The sequence below is a fragment of the Quercus suber genome, unplaced genomic scaffold (genome assembly GCF_002906115.3).
Source record: "Quercus suber isolate HL8 unplaced genomic scaffold, Cork oak 2.0 scaffold_515, whole genome shotgun sequence".
Lineage (NCBI taxonomy): Eukaryota > Viridiplantae > Streptophyta > Magnoliopsida > Fagales > Fagaceae > Quercus > Quercus suber.
The window spans coordinates 352,728-370,202 of record NW_027069964.1 but is presented as its reverse complement, the minus strand read 5'-3'; the positions used below and the strand labels follow the sequence as shown (position 1 = coordinate 370,202).

Genomic DNA, 17,475 nt, shown 5'->3' with positions numbered 1-17,475 from the left:
TTATTTGTCATTATTACTAACAAATAAGACAGAGACTCATATAGCATTCATCCAATGAATACCACTTGTATTTTTGTATTGTTTTTTATTTTTTATTTTTTATAATTTGATAATTACAATAAAGTAGGAGAGATTTAAACTATAATGTTTCTATTGGAATAGACAAAAATTTCAGTTGACTAGTTGAATTTCAATATGCTTATCACACATGTTACATAATGTAATTTATTATCTATCCCATTAAAATTAAACAACCATCTTCTTAAAAAAAAAAAAAATAAATAAATAAAACAATCGCAAACAACCATCTCAATATGTAAAAATCTCTTGAAAAAATCATACAATATGGTTACTTATATACCAAATTTATCATTCTTTCCATCTTCTTTCTTCCAAATGACTATCTTTCAATTCTTTTTTATTCGTAAATATTAAGTTATTATAAATATATATATATATATATTTTGACAATATATAGTTAATAATATATGTAGTTAGAATATTTTTATTCAATAATTTAACTTAAAGATAGCATGAGTAAATGAAACGAATGCCTTAAGAAAAGAAAAAGATAGTAATAAATGAAATGAATGAAAGATAACATGTTTTCAAGTAATAATTATTTAATGTATAAAAAAAGAATAATTATTTAAATACAAATATTTTTTAATTTATAGTAATTTTTTAAATAAATAATTTATTATTTTATAAGCATATAATTACCACACTATGTACCTGCAATTATGTCATCAAGGGTTTCTCAAAAAAAAAAAAAAAATGTCATCAAGGGTGTTATTAGTAAATTATTGCAACAAAAGTCGTGAAAGGTATCAAATATATCGGATATATGTCATGCATATTGCCTTTCATAGCATGAATTTTATATAGCTATAAAATTCATATATTTTTTTTTGAAGGCATAAAATTCATATATTATAAAAGAGGTGAAACATATATTCTATCATTTAGCTTCAAAGAAAGAAAAACATACACACATATATATATATATATATATTAAATGCATAAGATAATTATTAGCACACAAGCAATAAGTTTTGCCTTAAAATAATTATTGTTATTTTTATTATTGTTGTTGTTATTGATTTTATTTTATTTTTTTAGAAAGGAATCCTGGAAGTAGCAAAACAAGCGCACACACGGCACACCTGGGCTGACCAAATGCTATAATGCGCACCCACGGAACAGCGCATATTAGCATCTCACTTTCATGAAAATTGCTTCCATTACAAAACTCAGAAGTCCAATGGTGTTGATTTGACGAACTTAACCAAAAAATAAACAATGTATATATGAATTTTTTCTTTAAATTAAAAGACAAAGAAAAAAAAAATTCAAATCCCAAAATACTTTTTAAAAACAAATTTATCATTTTGGAATCTAAAGAAGTTTGGGTGCCAAAAATTCAGCTCTTTAAATTCTCTCTTTGAAAAGTTCTCTCAAATCTCGAAAGGGTCTCAGTTTTTCTGCCTCAATCTCTCAAATTTCTCTGCTTTTGGTCTATTGCTGTTGTGAGTTGTGACCCTTGATGGGTTTTCTCTAGGCATGTGCAGCTTTTGAGGTCTGGGCTAAAATGGGTTCAAGGTAATTTTTTTTTTTTTTAATTTTTTTATCTGTGGGTTATTGTTGAATTTTTTGCTTATTGGGTGGCTAAAAAGATTGTTCTTTGTTGAAAATGAAATGGGTAATTATTGCTTTCTTGTTTCTTGCTCACTGATTGTTGATAAATTTTAAATTTTGGGTTGTTGGTAATCTCTTTTTTAAGGTTTACAAATTTAACATATTTGCAGTACTTGTTAACTACTTGATAACTGATGTTTAAACATGGATGGAAACTGTTTCTCAAATTCTCTATCTCTCTCCCTCTCTCTCTCTCTCTCTCTCTCTCAAACTTTCTTCATTTTATCAATTTATTGTCCTGTTGGTATTATTGTATGTTCTGGATATTATGGCACGGTCAACTGGCAGCTTTTGCTAAAGCTCTGTTTGGTAGATGAGAAATTGGATTATTAGAAAGAGATCTTTGAATCTTTAAGTAGGCATCCCAATCCTCCCCCCTCACCAGACATCGTTTGGCTGGCAACAATAGAGTTGTGGTTGTTGTGAAATTGATTGTCTAGAATAAGTCAAGATGAATATTTGAAGTATCTAAGTCTATTTTGCAGTATATGATAGTTTTAATGCTAACATAAATGTTTAACTTGTGAATTAGATATTTGTCTATGACCAGACTGTTAGATTAGTGTTCATGAATTAGAAGTTGTAAATAGCCTTCCATAATCCATTGTTTAATGGTAAAAAAAGGGTGTTTATTTCTAGTCATCTTTGAGTATAACAAAAATAAATGTTCGAAATCCTGGTTTAATCACATGTTTGATTAGAAAGAATCACTATAACTTTTTGGTAAGATGGGTGGGGTTATTCATTTGCAGGATAGGGCCTGGTGTTAGTAGTGAGGCTAATGAGATTGATTGTGTTTTTGTAAGAACTGTATCCAATCTGTTTGTTGCTTGTTTAAGCGTTCATTCTTCTCGGGAGATTTGTGGGGATTTATTTGTCCTCTTGCAGGATTATTTGCAAGAAGTTAGTTATTAACTTTGATACTTTTATTGTTGTTACTGGTTGGAAAATACTTGTGGCAATATATGGCATATAGAATGGCTTGATTAGATGTAATTGCCATTTTCAGTGACCAACTATGGACATTTCATAGCTCCTTAACTATTGTCAAATATATACCATGTATATTACATTTTCTGGTGCTATTCCTTGATTCTGTGAGATTCACAGTTCCCACTTGGACATCAAAGATGCCTAGGTCCGTGTTTTGATGTTCAAGACCTGTGTCTTTAGGAGCTTCTCTAGATTCTTCTGATCCTGTTTCTGAAAGAAGTCTCAAGGAAGACATAAGTAAGGTTTAGCGAAGGGCGAATGAAGCCTTAAATATCATGAGTCAAAGGGTGTGCTAAATAAGTTCTCCTGTCCATTAAGAAGAGTAGATAACAGGTGTGCTTTGCTCAATTAAGTGTGACTCTATTGTTCTCGATGCTTTCTAAATGGAAGAAACTATAGATTCTATAATTTTTCTCCCAATCCCTTTTATTTATTTATTTTTTCATTTTTTCTATGTTTGGCCTGTAAGATTCATTGGGAGCCAAACCATATTTACTTTGTGTGTTTGAATTTATTTATTTATTTTTATTTGTCTATTCTCTTCTGCTCTGGGAACATTTAATAAAACTCAGTTTCAAATGTTGGCCGATAACTGATATTCTCCTACTTTTGTATAGGTCACCAATTGCAATGAAGCCTTTTGAAAATAATGAAAATGACTTGGAAAATGGTTTCGACAAAGACACAGAGAAAACAACACGAAGTACCAGGGTGACAAAAATACCCAATCAAGCCTTATTGTCTGGCCTTGCATATTGCATTTCCTCATGCAGCATGATATTGGTTAACAAGTTTGTGCTTTCCAGCTATGATTTTAATGCTGGTATATTCTTAATGCTGTACCAGGTAATTCAATGTAATTGGTGTTCCTTATATGAGATTGAGATTCTTGATTTTATTTTTTTTCCTTTTTAATTGATAATAATTTTGTTGGGGTTTACTCAATGCCATTAAAATGACTTGGAAACCGTTTCTGATATGATATCTACCAAGCTGATGACACTTAAATATACTTCTGTGGATGCAGAATTTTATTTCAGTTTTGATTGTGTCTACATTGAGTTTTCTAGGCGTGATATCAACAGAACCACTAACATGGAGATTGGTTAAGGTCTGGTTACCTGTGAATTTTATTTTTGTTGGGATGCTCATTACAAGCATGTTTAGGTATGACATTTTTCCTGTTTGTGCTCATCTTCATACTGTTTTTGTAGTAACATGGACACCTTTTAATTCTATGATTTTGACAAGACTTTGTTCCTTAAATATGATTAATCTTTTGTGCAGTTTGAGATACATTAATGTTGCTATGGTCACTGTCCTGAAGAATGTTACCAATGTGATAACTGCTGTTGGTGAAATGTATCTGTTCAGTAAGCATCATGACAACAGAGTCTGGGCTGCTCTATTCCTAATGGTATGTTGAGCTCAAAATGTGAATTTGGGATTTAGTTGTTTCTAGAATTGTCAAATTGGGATGTGGAATAAGACAATGAACTTCAAATTCTTTTTCTAGTTAGGTTCATTGCTTGCATCTAGTAGTGTATCAACCTTTTCGTCAATTTTATTCTTGTTGATTTTATGTTGCCCACATTTTCTGCACCCCCCCTTCTCCCCCCCCCCCCCCGCGGCTGTTTCTTATACATGTCTTAAACAGTTAAATTCATTACAGATATATTATTTAAACTAGGGGATCAAATGTAACAATTGAGAGTTTATAGACTAAATTGTGATAGGCTGCCCAAACCACAAGGGATAAATTTGGGCTAAAATGAAATTGTTAGGGTTCCATTGAAAGTACCTCTATCGACTTCATTTTAATAAAAGCTTAAGGGGACAAAATTTAACAATTGAAAAAAACTTATGAGACTAAATTGATATTGGGTCAAACCACAAAGGCGTAATTTGTTTGTCCATGTTAGAATTGTGTGGTCAAATGATTAAATTTACCATATTAATCATTTAGCCTCACAATTATAACAGTCCAAAACATGCACTGTCTGTTAATTTGGATGGGACTCAATTTAATCCAAACTTTAGGGGATCAAATGCAGCAGTTAAAAGTTTGTGGAATGAATTGTGACCGGAATGATTAAAATATGAATATGATAGTGGGCACCAAAGATTGGTCGTCCTGCAGAATAGGTTGTTCGTCTGAGGTTAACATGTTAATAGCTTTACATGGGCGACACATGTTTGAAAGGGTGCATTGCTTGTGCCAATGTGTCAATATATATATGTGCGCAATGGTTATCAAGATGAACTCTGATTAATTCTGTGTTGGCTGATGTATATTGGTACCAACTAAGCTTGTTCAACTTATTGGGAATTCAAGGCCTTTATTACTGGATTTGCACTTTTATGAACATTTTTATGTAGTAACTTTGCTTTTATACATTTTCATGAATTTACAAATGAATAAGTTTGAATTGGCTTGACCTGTGGCTTGTGCAGATCATTTCAGCAATTTCTGGAGGGATTACTGATCTATCTTTTCATGCTGTTGGCTACACATGGCAGCTTATTAATTGCTTCTTAACTGCATCATATTCTGTGAGTGCATAATTTGGACATCTGGATTATCCATAAGCCAGGCTTTTGTATGTTATTTATATTTAGTTCTTTTGCATCCATTGCAGTCCTTTAGCATAATTTGCGTTTTGACATATTTTATTGAGATTTCTCTTTTTCTTAGTAAAAAATTGAAAGTTGGGCATAAGAATTAGTTGTTAGGCTTGCTATGCAGTACAAGGTTGAAAACTCTGGTCAATGGAACTAATCTCCAAATAGAGTAGTTGTCAGTGTCCCTCCCCCCCCCCCCCCCCTTCCCAGGGTGGTGGATTCTTGTTCTTATGTTGGTCTGAGTCTATTCTCTTACAAGACAACTTTTAAATCTTTGGAGGACTATCATGAGCTCTTTTGTGGCTAAGAAAATGGGGGATGCATTCCCAATATGGTCAAAACGTTTGATGTTAATGAGTACTAAGAACCATAAGTTACACGAAGCTTATGAAAAGATAGTGATATGTTGAAAGTGTATGTATAACTTAAGTAGGCATCTTTTTATGGAGTGAATATATGTGCAATAATTATAATTTACTCAATTGCATAAAGGAATTTCTAGTGGTCATACACTGTTGTAGAATTTTGTTAGTTACACTCAAAACTTCAAGTTTGAGGTGCAAACATTAGACACTTGGCTCAACAAGACTCCCATAGGTGCACTGGGTTCTTGTATTTCCATTTGGATTGGAGAGTGGTTCCCCATTTGTTTCTACTCCTGTCCCATTATGTTGGTCATTTTTTCCCTTTTTTTGGAAAATCTATTATAATTGTCTATTTGAAATAATTAATAGAAAAAATTGATAATAATAACAGATAGTCCTTCTAGTATTAACACGCAAAACAACAAAGGTAAATTCAAAATGTTTAAAAAAAAAAGTAGTGATGTTTTCTTAAAAAGTAGGAACGACATATTGGACGAGAGAGTTAGTTGAGTTAATGGGCACATTTGTTTTACCAGCTCTCACAACATTACTTGTTATATTTTCGTCTAAGTTTAAAATGTAGCTGATGTATTATTATCTTTCTTTGTGCAGTTGACTCTACGTAGGGTCATGGATACAGCAAAACAAGTTACTAAATCTGGAAACTTGAATGAGTTTTCAATGGTCTTGCTCAATAACACCCTATCCTTGCCTTTAGGGATTCTTCTAATTTTTGTTTTCAATGAGGTGGATTATCTCTCCAAAACGTGAGTTTTTTTTTTTTTTAATTTTTATTTATTTATTTTTTTTATCATTCCCTTTTTCGTAAATTATTTCTTTAGTAATAGTATATAGCTAATATACCATATCATCTGTGCTATAATAATTGGTATTGTGTTTTTGATGTATAGAATTTATCTTTTCTATTAATAATTATAGATGTTCGGTGTTTGCATAAGTTGATATTGTAGTCTTTGAACTTCAAACAAACTTTGTATGATGTAATGATTCATTTTAAAGCAGAATACATCATATTTATTGGAAGCAATTTCTTCTCTTGTATACTAGATTCTGGCTATGGAGCTAAATTTTCTTTACTACAATTATCACATTTGGTCCATATAATCATCTTATTTGGCCCATGTAATCTGAAATTTGTGTAGATATTGTTGGATATAAGTAGAAATGAGGAAATTCCTTCATGGCTATCAGCCTATCCCAAAGGGACTCAAATGCTATAGTATGACTGGCCATTTTTGGTTTTTATGAGATTATTAAAGATTAACTAGAAGCTCAATGGTGTGTTCTGGCTATTGCAGATTAATTTGAAATCTTGCACCCAAGATTGGCTCCTTTTCCATTCCCAACCGTTATTTGCTAAATTCTGAAATATTCCTGGTTATAGAATGGATACTGTCCGGTAAAATTCTCCCACAATAGAGCAATCCCACATATGGTAATCAAAAGTATCATAATAGTTTTCCCTGCTTATACATCCTTCTTGTCCTGGTCATTCATTCCTTCATTCTTTCTCCCTTTTTATGTACTCCTCTGTGAGTTTTTGAGTTTTTTTTTTTTTTAATTTTTATTTATTTATTTTTTTTATCATTCCCTTTTTCGTAAATTATTTCTTTAGTAATAGTATATAGCTAATATACCATATCATCTGTGCTATAATAATTGGTATTGTGTTTTTGATGTATAGAATTTATCTTTTCTATTAATAATTATAGATGTTCGGTGTTTGCATAAGTTGATATTGTAGTGTCTTTGAACTTCAAACAAACTTTGTATGATGTAATGATTCATTTTAAAGCAGAATACATCATATTTATTGGAAGCAATTTCTTCTCTTGTATACTAGATTCTGGCTGTGGAGCTAAATTTTCTTTACTACAATTATCACATTTGGTCCATATAATCATCTTATTTGGCCCATGTAATCTGAAATTTGTGTAGATATTGTTGGATATAAGTAGAAATGAGGAAATTCCTTCATGGCTATCAGCCTATCCCAAAGGGACTCAAATGCTATAGTATGACTGGCCATTTTTGGTTTTTATGAGATTATTAAAGATTAACTAGAAGCTCAATGGTGTGTTCTGGCTATTGCAGATTAATTTGAAATCTTGCACCCAAGATTGGCTCCTTTTCCATTCCCAACCGTTATTTGCTAAATTCTGAAATATTCCTGGTTATAGAATGGATACTGTCCGGTAAAATTCTCCCACAATAGAGCAATCCCACATATGGTAATCAAAAGTATCATAATAGTTTTCCCTGCTTATACATCCTTCTTGTCCTGGTCATTCATTCCTTCATTCTTTCTCCCTTTTTATGTACTCCTCCTTATTTCTTCCTTTCTTCAACACTGGTTCTTTTGAGAGTGAAAGATTTCTTCTTCTCCTCCTCTGTTTTTTACTCTTTCTTGTTTGTATAATATGCTTGGTTTAAATGAGAAACCATTTTGCAAGAGTTCCAGTAATTTATCCTATTGCATTGAAGTTTTATTCCAATTCCTGTTTACTACTTGTGATCAGATCACATTACATCGCACTCACTAACACCCCCAATGACACCCTGTCCCATCTCCATCCATCTTTCTCGCTAGAGTTTATTAATTTTATTCAAATGGCTGCTTTCTTCACAAGATAGAGATTGTTTAGCTACTCCAGATTTTGTATCAAAAGATCTCCCACTCAGGACAAAATCTTTCATTTTTACAATGACAGCTAACTATATGATCGTTTATCTTCTGTACTTATGAGTATGCTTTTATATCAGTCTTCTAAAACATGGATCTAATTATCAAACTTGATTACATTAATTAATATTGTAACCTTTAAAAAAAATACATTAATTAATATTGTATACAAGTATTGTAACTTGCAAATAACATGTCTACAATTCTTTTAACGATATGTTATCATAACTTAACTGTGGATATAAGTTTTCTAACAGTATGCCAAGAAAATTGATTTTCTTTTATCAAAATTGTCTTGTTCAATCTTTTGGATCTTGGATTGCATTGGCAGGCCACTTTTGAGATTGCCAACCTTCTGGCTGGTAATGACATTGAGTGGATTTTTGGGACTGGCAATCAGCTTCACTTCTATGTGGTTTCTTCATCAAACTGGGGCTACAACATACAGGTGAGATAAGAATACTTACTTACCTCCAAAAAGAAGAAGCTAATATGTTACTTTTGGGGTAGAATCTTTTTTTCTTTTTTTTTCCCTAATTGAGAATCAGATGACACCAACTTTGAGAATGAACTTAGCATTGGGTTATAACTTTTATTTGCCATTATTATTATCGTTTTTATTTATTTATAACTTCTCCTTAGTGAACAAGGTTCAAATAAAATAGAGTTCATGTTTGGTAAGAGTTGAAGCTTTGTGCAAACTGGCCACCCAATTACAAACCATTGGCACATGATAAACGCTTGCATTGGGTTGATATGGGTTTGAAAGTTCAGTGTTGGATGGGGCTGATTCAGTTGGGCTGGTCTTATGCCATTAGGAACCATTTGTATCAAGTCAAATGAAGTTTGACTGAAAATTTTACCAAATCTGTTTTTTTACTCAAAAATTAATCATCAGTTTACTTTGCTTAAACCATCATGCTTATCTTAGATAAGACCATATTAGTGATCAATCACACTTATTTACATCTCTAATCACTGAACTGCGTCATGCAGCCTTGTGGGTTCGTTAAATAAGATCCCTCTGTCTGTTGCTGGCATCCTCCTTTTCAAAGTTCCTACCAGCTTGGAGAACTCCGCAAGCATATTCTTCGGTAAGTTCTATCCATATCATTGACTTCCACAAACAAGAAACAAAACTTTGAATTTGTAGTTTTAGCATTACCAACACATTTTTTCACTCTGTAGGTCTTTTGGCTGGAGTATTCTTCGCTAGGGCCAAAATGCGTGAGAGATCTCAAACCTAAAAGGCACTGAAAGTTATGGTTCTTTACATGATAACCATCTTTTGCACTCTCGTGTAAACTGCATCTGACCGCTTGACTACCCCATGAAGTTGTCACGAATAGTCAGTCAAGAAGTGTTGTATGAAAAGTATGTAGAAGGAGTGAAGATCTTGGCCCATTTACAAGTGCTTTCCTCTTGAATTTACTTCTTACAAAGGAGAGCAGCCTTCTATTGGAATGGATTGAGTGTCTGGGTTTGTTTAATTGAGGGAAAATGCCATCACTAATTCTTCTTCAGATATGTATTGTGACGCGTAGCTCTTATCTTTAGCCACATGTAACATTGGTGTCTTATAGATTTTCACATTGTATTTGAAACCTTCATATTTACGTATTGAGTTAAACGAGTTGCTCAAGATAATGGTGAAAGTGGATTTTACTTCAACAAGTGAATGCAGACAAGCTTTTGGGTTGCTCTTTGATAAAGAAATGTAATTGATTGATGCTTGAGAGTTGGGGCACTTGACATTTCCTATTCAGAGCCGCGTGTATTTGAATGCCCCTAAATTAATTTGTTGCCATTTCTTTATAAGTAACACAACCAATAACATAGAAATGTAATTCATCAGCCAAAACTTGTATTGCATCAAATGATATTTCTCATCAGCCTTTGGAAACTCCTTGGAGAATCAGAAATTGTAGCGATGCTCCCCCCCAAAAAAAAAAAAAAAAAAAAAAAATTGGATCAGCCAAAACCGGAGAGCTAGTTGGGCGTGAAATCTTTGCAGCACTATGATGGTTGGACTCGGGTCAATGTTTGCGATAAATATATTTGCATTAAATGGGCGCAACACCGGAAATTTTAGGTTTTCCAATCTAATTTCATCTTAAATCTTCAAGTTACACTAATCAATAACTTCATTTTGTATTCTCATTTTAAAATAATGATGATAATAATAATAATAATAATAAAACATAAAACAAAACAAAACAAAAACTTGATTTTGAATGTCTTTGTAATCTTATTGTAGTGGGTCCAAATCTGGTTCGATTGACTTTTCTACAATAGATATATTGATTAAGAAAGTTCTGTTGAAGTTAGGTACCACGTTAGTCCTATACGAATAAGGAGCGATGCCACCCTAGATTATAGTAGGTTTTTCCTTAGATCAAGTTGTGACCTTGGGTTTGTAAACCTAAAATAACCAAAGAGAAACTCAGTTCCTCCATGACCAACCCTAGGGTTGGTCATGGAGAAAAGGTGTCCTCAGGAGAATGTTCTTAGGTGAGTCAGAAGGAAGTTAGACGAGCAAAGAGAGAGTCCTCGAGCAAATAAAAAAGTCCTTGAAAAGACCAAAAAGTTTCCTTAAGAGAATGTACTCAGATGAGTCAAAGATAGTTCCTAAGAGGGTCAAAGAGAATCATTGAGAGAATGTCCTTCAATGAGACAGCTTCCTTGAGAGAGAGAGAGGGTCCCATTCCCAAATAATTTTCCTTCATTTTATAGAGAAATGTGTGGTTGTAGGCTTTTAAGAGAATATGTGGTGACAGGTGAATAGAGAATGTTTAGTTATTAGTGTTTTTTTTAGTGAGACCCTCACACCCGCCATTAAATTATGCTTTTAGAGTGTCCATTTTTATTTTCCATGCCTATAAAATATTAATATAATGAAAAATCATTATTTTAGCATGGAAAAAAAGGCCCATATTTCCTACTCTATTTGCAGTGCCTAAGACGACGTCGTCGCAGTATAGCTCGTCTGAGTTCCTTTCCGTATTGAGCCCACTCATCTCCACAGACAGAAATTGGTTAGTTAAATTCACCAACTTTGACTTTGACTTTGACTCTGTGAAGTACACTCTGAAGGCGTTGCAAGACAGAAACGACGTCGCTTCAATCCAATACCCAATCCGAGAGCTAGGTTTTCCGTGGAGAAGAAGATGGAGACCCAAACCAACAACCCAAGCCCAAACCCTAGTCCAAACGGGAACTCGATAACGGGATCATGGCCCGTGTGGCCGACAGTGGACGGGTCACTGGGGCTATCGGAAGATGAGTCGGTGAAATACGCACGGCGGTTCTACAGGTTCGGATTCGCGATGCTGCCGTGGCTTTGGGCCGTCAATTGCTTCTACTTCTGGCCTGTTCTCCGCCACTCTCGCTCCTTCCCTCGCATTCGCCCCTGTACTCTCTCTCTCTCTCTGCGCTTACAATTTTTCAATGTTGTTGGTTTTTTAGGTTTATTGATTTTCGTTATTGGTTGAATCGAATCTTTAAATTTAAAGTAAGTTTGTTTCTTTATGTTATATGTTGTGTGTATATAGAGGAATGAATGTTAGTTTCTGATAAAGATTATGAGAGTTGAGAACCATTTTACTTTTATCTGTGGGTTTGTTTAAGATGATATAGATATTTGATCAATGGTCTTGTTGCTAGTAGTTAAATCTTGCCTCCCTACTTAGCAGTGTACACAGTTTGGAGTGGCCGGTTTTGAGAGAGGGTTTTTGGGGCCATTTTCTTAAAACGTGAACTGCTCCCCCCACTAAAAAGGGGGGGACATCCACAACAGAGAGAGAGAGAGTTTCAAAACCCATAAGAATTATCTGAGAATAGATGTAAAACTAAAAGTTCCAAAACCCACAAATTACAACACAGTTTCGAAACCCATGAATCATAACAAGTTTATCCTCAACAAATTAAAAATCCATGGCATTTAGAATCTTAGAATCAAGAAATGAAAAAGTTTAACCTTTAGAGCAGATCTGAAACCCATTTTCTTTTTCTCTGTTCTTGATAGATCAAAGCCGATCTCTCTGATTTTTAGAGTTTGGAAGCTTTACATTCTATAAGATTGAGTGTGGGGTGGTGACCAGAGTTGGAGGAAGGCAGACTGCAGAGGTGGCAACTGAATTAGAGGAAAGAGGGAAGAGAGGTGAGGGGTTGGGGGGGGGGGGGGGGGGGGGGTAACGTCAGTTCTGGTTGGAACTTGAACAACCCTATTGCTACTGAGTCTGACAATATGTACCTTCTTGTGTTTGGAATTTTGATGAAATGCTTATCCATTAAGGTGGGTAAGTTATTACACTTGGGAAATAAGAGAACTTGTGTCACAGTTTTGTTTACTTAAAAGGAAACTGAGATTCCTTTTAGATGTTAAAGCTCAATTCTTGGCAGTGAGCTCTAACTCAATGATGCACGAGAAGTTGGAGAATTTGTCCTAGTATGCTTCTGGTGAGGATAGGATTCAAAGGATTTGTGGATCTAGGATTTAGAACTTTTAAAAAGAATGGTTGAGGCTCAAAATTGGATGGTCTTTGATGAGTTTTGTATGGCCATTCGATAGAGAAGTATGCGAGGGTTTAGGGTTTTGATAGATAACTGGAAGGTCTTGACTTGGGGTTGTAAGGAAGAAGGAAAACAGAGAAAGTTATGGGTTGTATGAAAAATATCCATGGACAAAATCGCAACTAGGGGAAGAAGAAAAGAGAAGAGAAAGGGAGAAAAAGAATAAAATGCCAGCGTGCCTCTGTGCTAAAACACTAATTTTTTTATGAATCAAGTTCATCTATTCATAAAAGATTTTTTTATTTATTTTATTTTTATTTTTTATGACTAGTAAACTAAAACCTAATAAGGTAATAACTAATAAATGATAACTTGGACTCGAACAAAGTAAAACTTGAGATATTTAGGATCTCCTAAAAAATTCTAGGCTCTACTAAACTACCAAAATACCCTTGATTTGTGGGGTTGTAAAAATATAATTTGCCCTTAAATACAAATTTGATCATAGCCCATTAGATAAAGACCCTAATTAAAAACTGTGTTAAACCTAGAACACATAGAACAAGACCTTTAAAACCTCAGGACTTTGGCTTTAATTGCACTACACACTTGGGCTCCACAAAATAAATCTCGAATAGCCGAATTTGTGAAGTATTAACAAATAAATCTTCCATGTTTGCATCACTCAAACAACACTTCCTTTCCTTATAAGAGCAAGGCAAATGATGAGTTTGTGGATTTAAGACCCACCAAGTGCATGTGTAAACCAATGAAACTTTTGACCCGCAATCACAAATTTCATTTTAGTTGGCACATCAAATGTCATATGGGCTTATTATGCATTGTTTGGTCTAATCGTGCTTATTTAACCAAGAAAGGAGTGATCATTGTATCCCTGGAGGTTTGCACCAAACAGAGAGAAATTTTGGGGTTGGCTATGGACCTTCTATAGACTATTTGGGGTCGGGCACAAGTATATTTGTTGCCATTCTATCCTGACCAACATCATACTTTCTGTCACATCTTTGATTGACATGTCTTTTCAATTCTGGTTTATTCAATTGAGAATTTGTATTAGATGTCATCCAACTTACCAATTCATTACATATCAATCTGGTACTGTAATATTATAAAACCTTTTATAAAACAAAAAATGGGAGTCCTCTTGTGTGGAGGTTGGCTGTGGCACTCTCATTGTAAAGCAAAGAAATGTTTTACCCGCAATCACAATGGCATGTCATATGTCATATGGGCTTATTGTGCATTGTTCATTTGTTTGGTTTAATCACACATATTTAACCTAGAGAGGAGTGATCATTATATACATGGAGGTTTGCATAATGCATTAATTATGTGTGACACACTTGTTGTTTTATGCCATGTCAAAGCTTCCTGTATAATGTATTATTTCCTATTACATACATGAACTAATTCACTAAAAAGGGGAAAAGAGAATAGAAGAAGCCATGTTTTGTTTGTCTGTATTTTTGTTCAAATTTGAAAGGTCATCCTAGGTCTAAATGTCGTGCTCCTGATCTTTGTGGGTTGAATTTTTATTGCTTCAAGAGATATGGTGTGCAGTATTTCTGTTTTTCAAGATGCTTGTGTCTGAGTGTTTGTTCTTCCCTACTTTCATTCTTTAAGTTTGCTGCATCTGCTCAACTTTGATCTAAATTTGTGCTTTATTTGCTGAAAACATATCTCTAGCTAAAATAGCACTTTAACAAAAATGGGCGAAGAGTGAGGTTGTAAGTTTAAAATTCGTTATATGCATAACTTGCCAATAAAAAAATTTCTATGAATCACTTGGTGGTGGCAGTTATATAATAACTGAGTTGCTTACGATGTGTTGCGAGAGGTGCACACTTAAATTAGATGGATATGGTCTCCCATCATGGGGACAGGGTCATGTTAGATATTTTGCATTTTGAAATTCTGTTCTTTTCTTCAAGTGGATTTATTTGTTTGGAATTATGAATCCCTGTTTGAGCCATTTTTCCATAAATTTTCCATTTTCATTTTTTCTTGTCTTAACAAACGTTTGGTTTTGCAGATGTTGTGGGGTCAGCAGTTGGGTTTGCTGTATTCACAGCTCTTCTGTCATCATGGGCCTTTACATTTGCCCTTGGAGGAGAGCGTCTCTTTGGACCTGTTTGGGATCAACTTGTATTGTACAAGCTTGCTGATAAATTAGACTTGACTGGTTGGAGCTAGTCTTATGCACTCTTTTCTGAATTTCATTGTTCTCAACACTCTTTGTATTACCTCTCTCTTTCTTTCTAATTATCTTTTCTTTTCTTTTTTCCTTATTGTTGGGGGTGTTACTAGAATTCTTTTACTTTCTTTGAACACATGATTTTGTGTATATATACATATATTCTATGCCGAGAGTTTTACAATGCTGTGTATCCGGTGACAAAGTTGATATTGAGGCCTTTCTATACCTCAACTTGGAATTAATATTCAGTGTCGAAAGTAGTAGCCTTTTTCAGTTATAAAAATATATATCCTATTCTTACACCAAAAAAAAAAAAGGGCCTAGGAATAATATTTTGCGGATTAAGAATTAGGTACTACAGAAATTCTTTGATTTTGTGTACTTGCAGATGAATGTGTAATTAAGACGGTGTCTAAATAATAGATTTGACCAATGATGTGGAAGACTGCAACACCTCAAACAAAGTTAAGTTTTTTCTTAACAAAATAAAGTCGTATACAAAGATTTATAAAATTCAACGTTGAAGCCATGTCCTCGTATGTTATTGGCACCAAAACACATAGAACTATGAACTCTGTGATGACAGCAAAATTTTCCCACACAGGGCTTAGTGGACTGGTGTGAAGCTGGATGCACAAGGCTTGCCCTAGTTTGCAATGGGGTGGCTCACTCCACTTCTTTACTTGGCAAATTATAGTTGCTTATCACTTTCGCATGGATTTATTACTTTTTTTTCATCATTCACAATATCTACCATGTGAATAGTTTTGTTTGTTGCATGCTAAAATGTTCTGTCTCTCTTTTTTGTCCAATCTCAATCCATAAAAGGTTTAGGGTATTTATAGGGATTTTTGAGGTGCATCTCTCTAGAAATAGGGGATAACGATTAAGTCTAATCCTCCTCCCCTTTGTTAGGTTGAGAGGATGGGTTAAGGCTTAACTTTCCCTACTGTTCAGAGCAGTCATTTTGCATTTATTATATGAAAACTGTTAGTAAGTGACAACAATTAATGAGGATATGACAATTAACTTCTTATGAACATTATTTGATAATAAAAAAGTACTTATTACAAATATTTACAATACCTCTTTAGGTAGGAACTGACCTTCCTTCTTGATCAGTCCATCGTTGACTCATCGGAATGAAACTAGGGTAATCATTTGACATGTCGTTCCCTCTTCTTTAATGAGGTAAACATTGCCGAGGTCTTCTGGGCTCCTCTCTCTACTCAGGTTGATGCTGGGCCTGTGGTACTTTCCTAATGGGCCTTCATGGAGAGGTGATGTTGGAATCCCTTCAAATATACTAAACTATCTAGCAGCTAAATTAGAATTACCGACACCAATTTTTTATTTTTTATTTTCGCATGCCCACCTCTTTGCATTTCATTTAGCAAAGAATATTCTACTTTATTATTATTATTAGGATTTTACTAATGTGTAGTTTTCATTTTTGGAAATTTTTTTCTTGAGAATTGAAAAAATATTGACAGCTTTTTTAATTTTCGAGAAAAAGTTTCCAAAAGTAGAAAGCCCCGGACCCTTATTATTATTATTATTATTCAACAAATAGTTAGAAAGTGTGTACAACCAAGTCAGCAAAAAAAAAAAAATATATATATATATATATAGCAAAAAAAAAAAAAAAAAATAGTCAGCAAAAAAGAACTTCGTAGTTTGTACTTCACGTCTTTACCGTTGGTGAACTAGACTCCTTCAAAATTCTCCCACATATGCTATCACATCAACATCATAAGTAAAGCCATGAAACTTATTCGATTTGCAGTTTTTTTATTTTCTTAGAATTATTCTTATGAAAGTACGTATAATTCTATTCTATTGATTTTAGAAACAAATGGGACCATTGACAAACGATGAAGCAAACCATAAGAGTAGCTCAACTGTCATTTTCTACTGGCACTAATTTAATTAAGGTATACATATATACATCCAATCACTCATGGATGGCACATTGTACAATTGGACATGCTTTGTTGCCAAATATGAAGAAGAAAAGGACAGTTAAAAGACCCGCCAACTGTGCATGGTAACTGAGAGGTTGGTTTCCAATTTTCAGGAGGATTGGAAATACAAGAAATTGGTTATCAAGCCAATCAATAGGATATTTTCACAATCTATTGTGTAGTACTCCAAGTCATAAGAGTTCGTCACTGCTGAGGTTGGATTTTTATTTATTTATTTATAATTTGATAGTTACAATGGACAAGAGATTTTAAATCCTAAATATTTCTATTAAAAACACCAAAAAATGTCAATTAAGTAGTTGAATTACAAAATCCTTAGTGTCTAGATCATTTTCTTTAAACAATTGTATTCTCGCTTTGCAAACATATTTTTGAATT

At 33.7% G+C, this 17,475-nt stretch overlaps 2 protein-coding genes across 3 annotated transcripts; both read left to right on the top strand.

Annotated features, from left to right (window-relative positions):
* The first annotated feature begins 1,238 nt into the window (after nucleotides 1–1,238).
* LOC111994178 (GDP-mannose transporter GONST1) lies at nucleotides 1,239–10,056 on the top strand. 2 transcript variants are annotated; one of them, XM_024026045.2, is made up of 9 exons: nucleotides 1,239–1,602; nucleotides 3,309–3,537; nucleotides 3,719–3,858; nucleotides 3,979–4,108; nucleotides 5,146–5,244; nucleotides 6,291–6,445; nucleotides 8,714–8,830; nucleotides 9,379–9,476; nucleotides 9,571–10,056. In XM_024026045.2, exons 1-9 carry the CDS (start codon nucleotides 1,592–1,594, stop codon nucleotides 9,627–9,629), a joined length of 1,038 nt encoding a protein of 345 aa, XP_023881813.1. In that variant the 5' UTR covers nucleotides 1,239–1,591; the 3' UTR covers nucleotides 9,630–10,056. The 2 variants fall into 2 exon arrangements, with proteins under 2 accessions (XP_023881813.1, XP_023881814.1); XM_024026046.2 differs by lacking the exon at nucleotides 1,239–1,602 and adding an exon at nucleotides 2,872–3,024.
* A 1,357-nt stretch (nucleotides 10,057–11,413) lies between these two features.
* LOC111994180 (probable gamma-secretase subunit PEN-2) lies at nucleotides 11,414–15,354 on the top strand. The gene is made up of 2 exons (XM_024026047.2): nucleotides 11,414–11,793; nucleotides 14,948–15,354. Exons 1-2 carry the CDS (start codon nucleotides 11,550–11,552, stop codon nucleotides 15,106–15,108), a joined length of 405 nt encoding a protein of 134 aa, XP_023881815.1. The 5' UTR covers nucleotides 11,414–11,549; the 3' UTR covers nucleotides 15,109–15,354.
* The last annotated feature ends 2,121 nt before the right edge of the window (nucleotides 15,355–17,475 follow it).

What these genes read in the sequence shown, in the direction of transcription:
- LOC111994178 (XM_024026045.2), top strand. An exon ending in TCTTAACTGCATCATATTCT is followed by an intron (nt 5,245 to 6,290) that starts GTGAGTGCATAA and finishes TTCTTTGTGCAG; the next exon opens with TTGACTCTACGTAGGGTCAT. An exon ending in CTCCGCAAGCATATTCTTCG is followed by an intron (nt 9,477 to 9,570) that starts GTAAGTTCTATC and finishes TTCACTCTGTAG; the next exon opens with GTCTTTTGGCTGGAGTATTC.
- LOC111994180 (XM_024026047.2), top strand. Translation starts at nt 11,550, where the DNA reads ATGGAGACCCAAACCAACAACCCAAGCCCAAACCCTAGTCCAAACGGG. An exon ending in CTTCCCTCGCATTCGCCCCT is followed by an intron (nt 11,794 to 14,947) that starts GTACTCTCTCTC and finishes TTGGTTTTGCAG; the next exon opens with ATGTTGTGGGGTCAGCAGTT.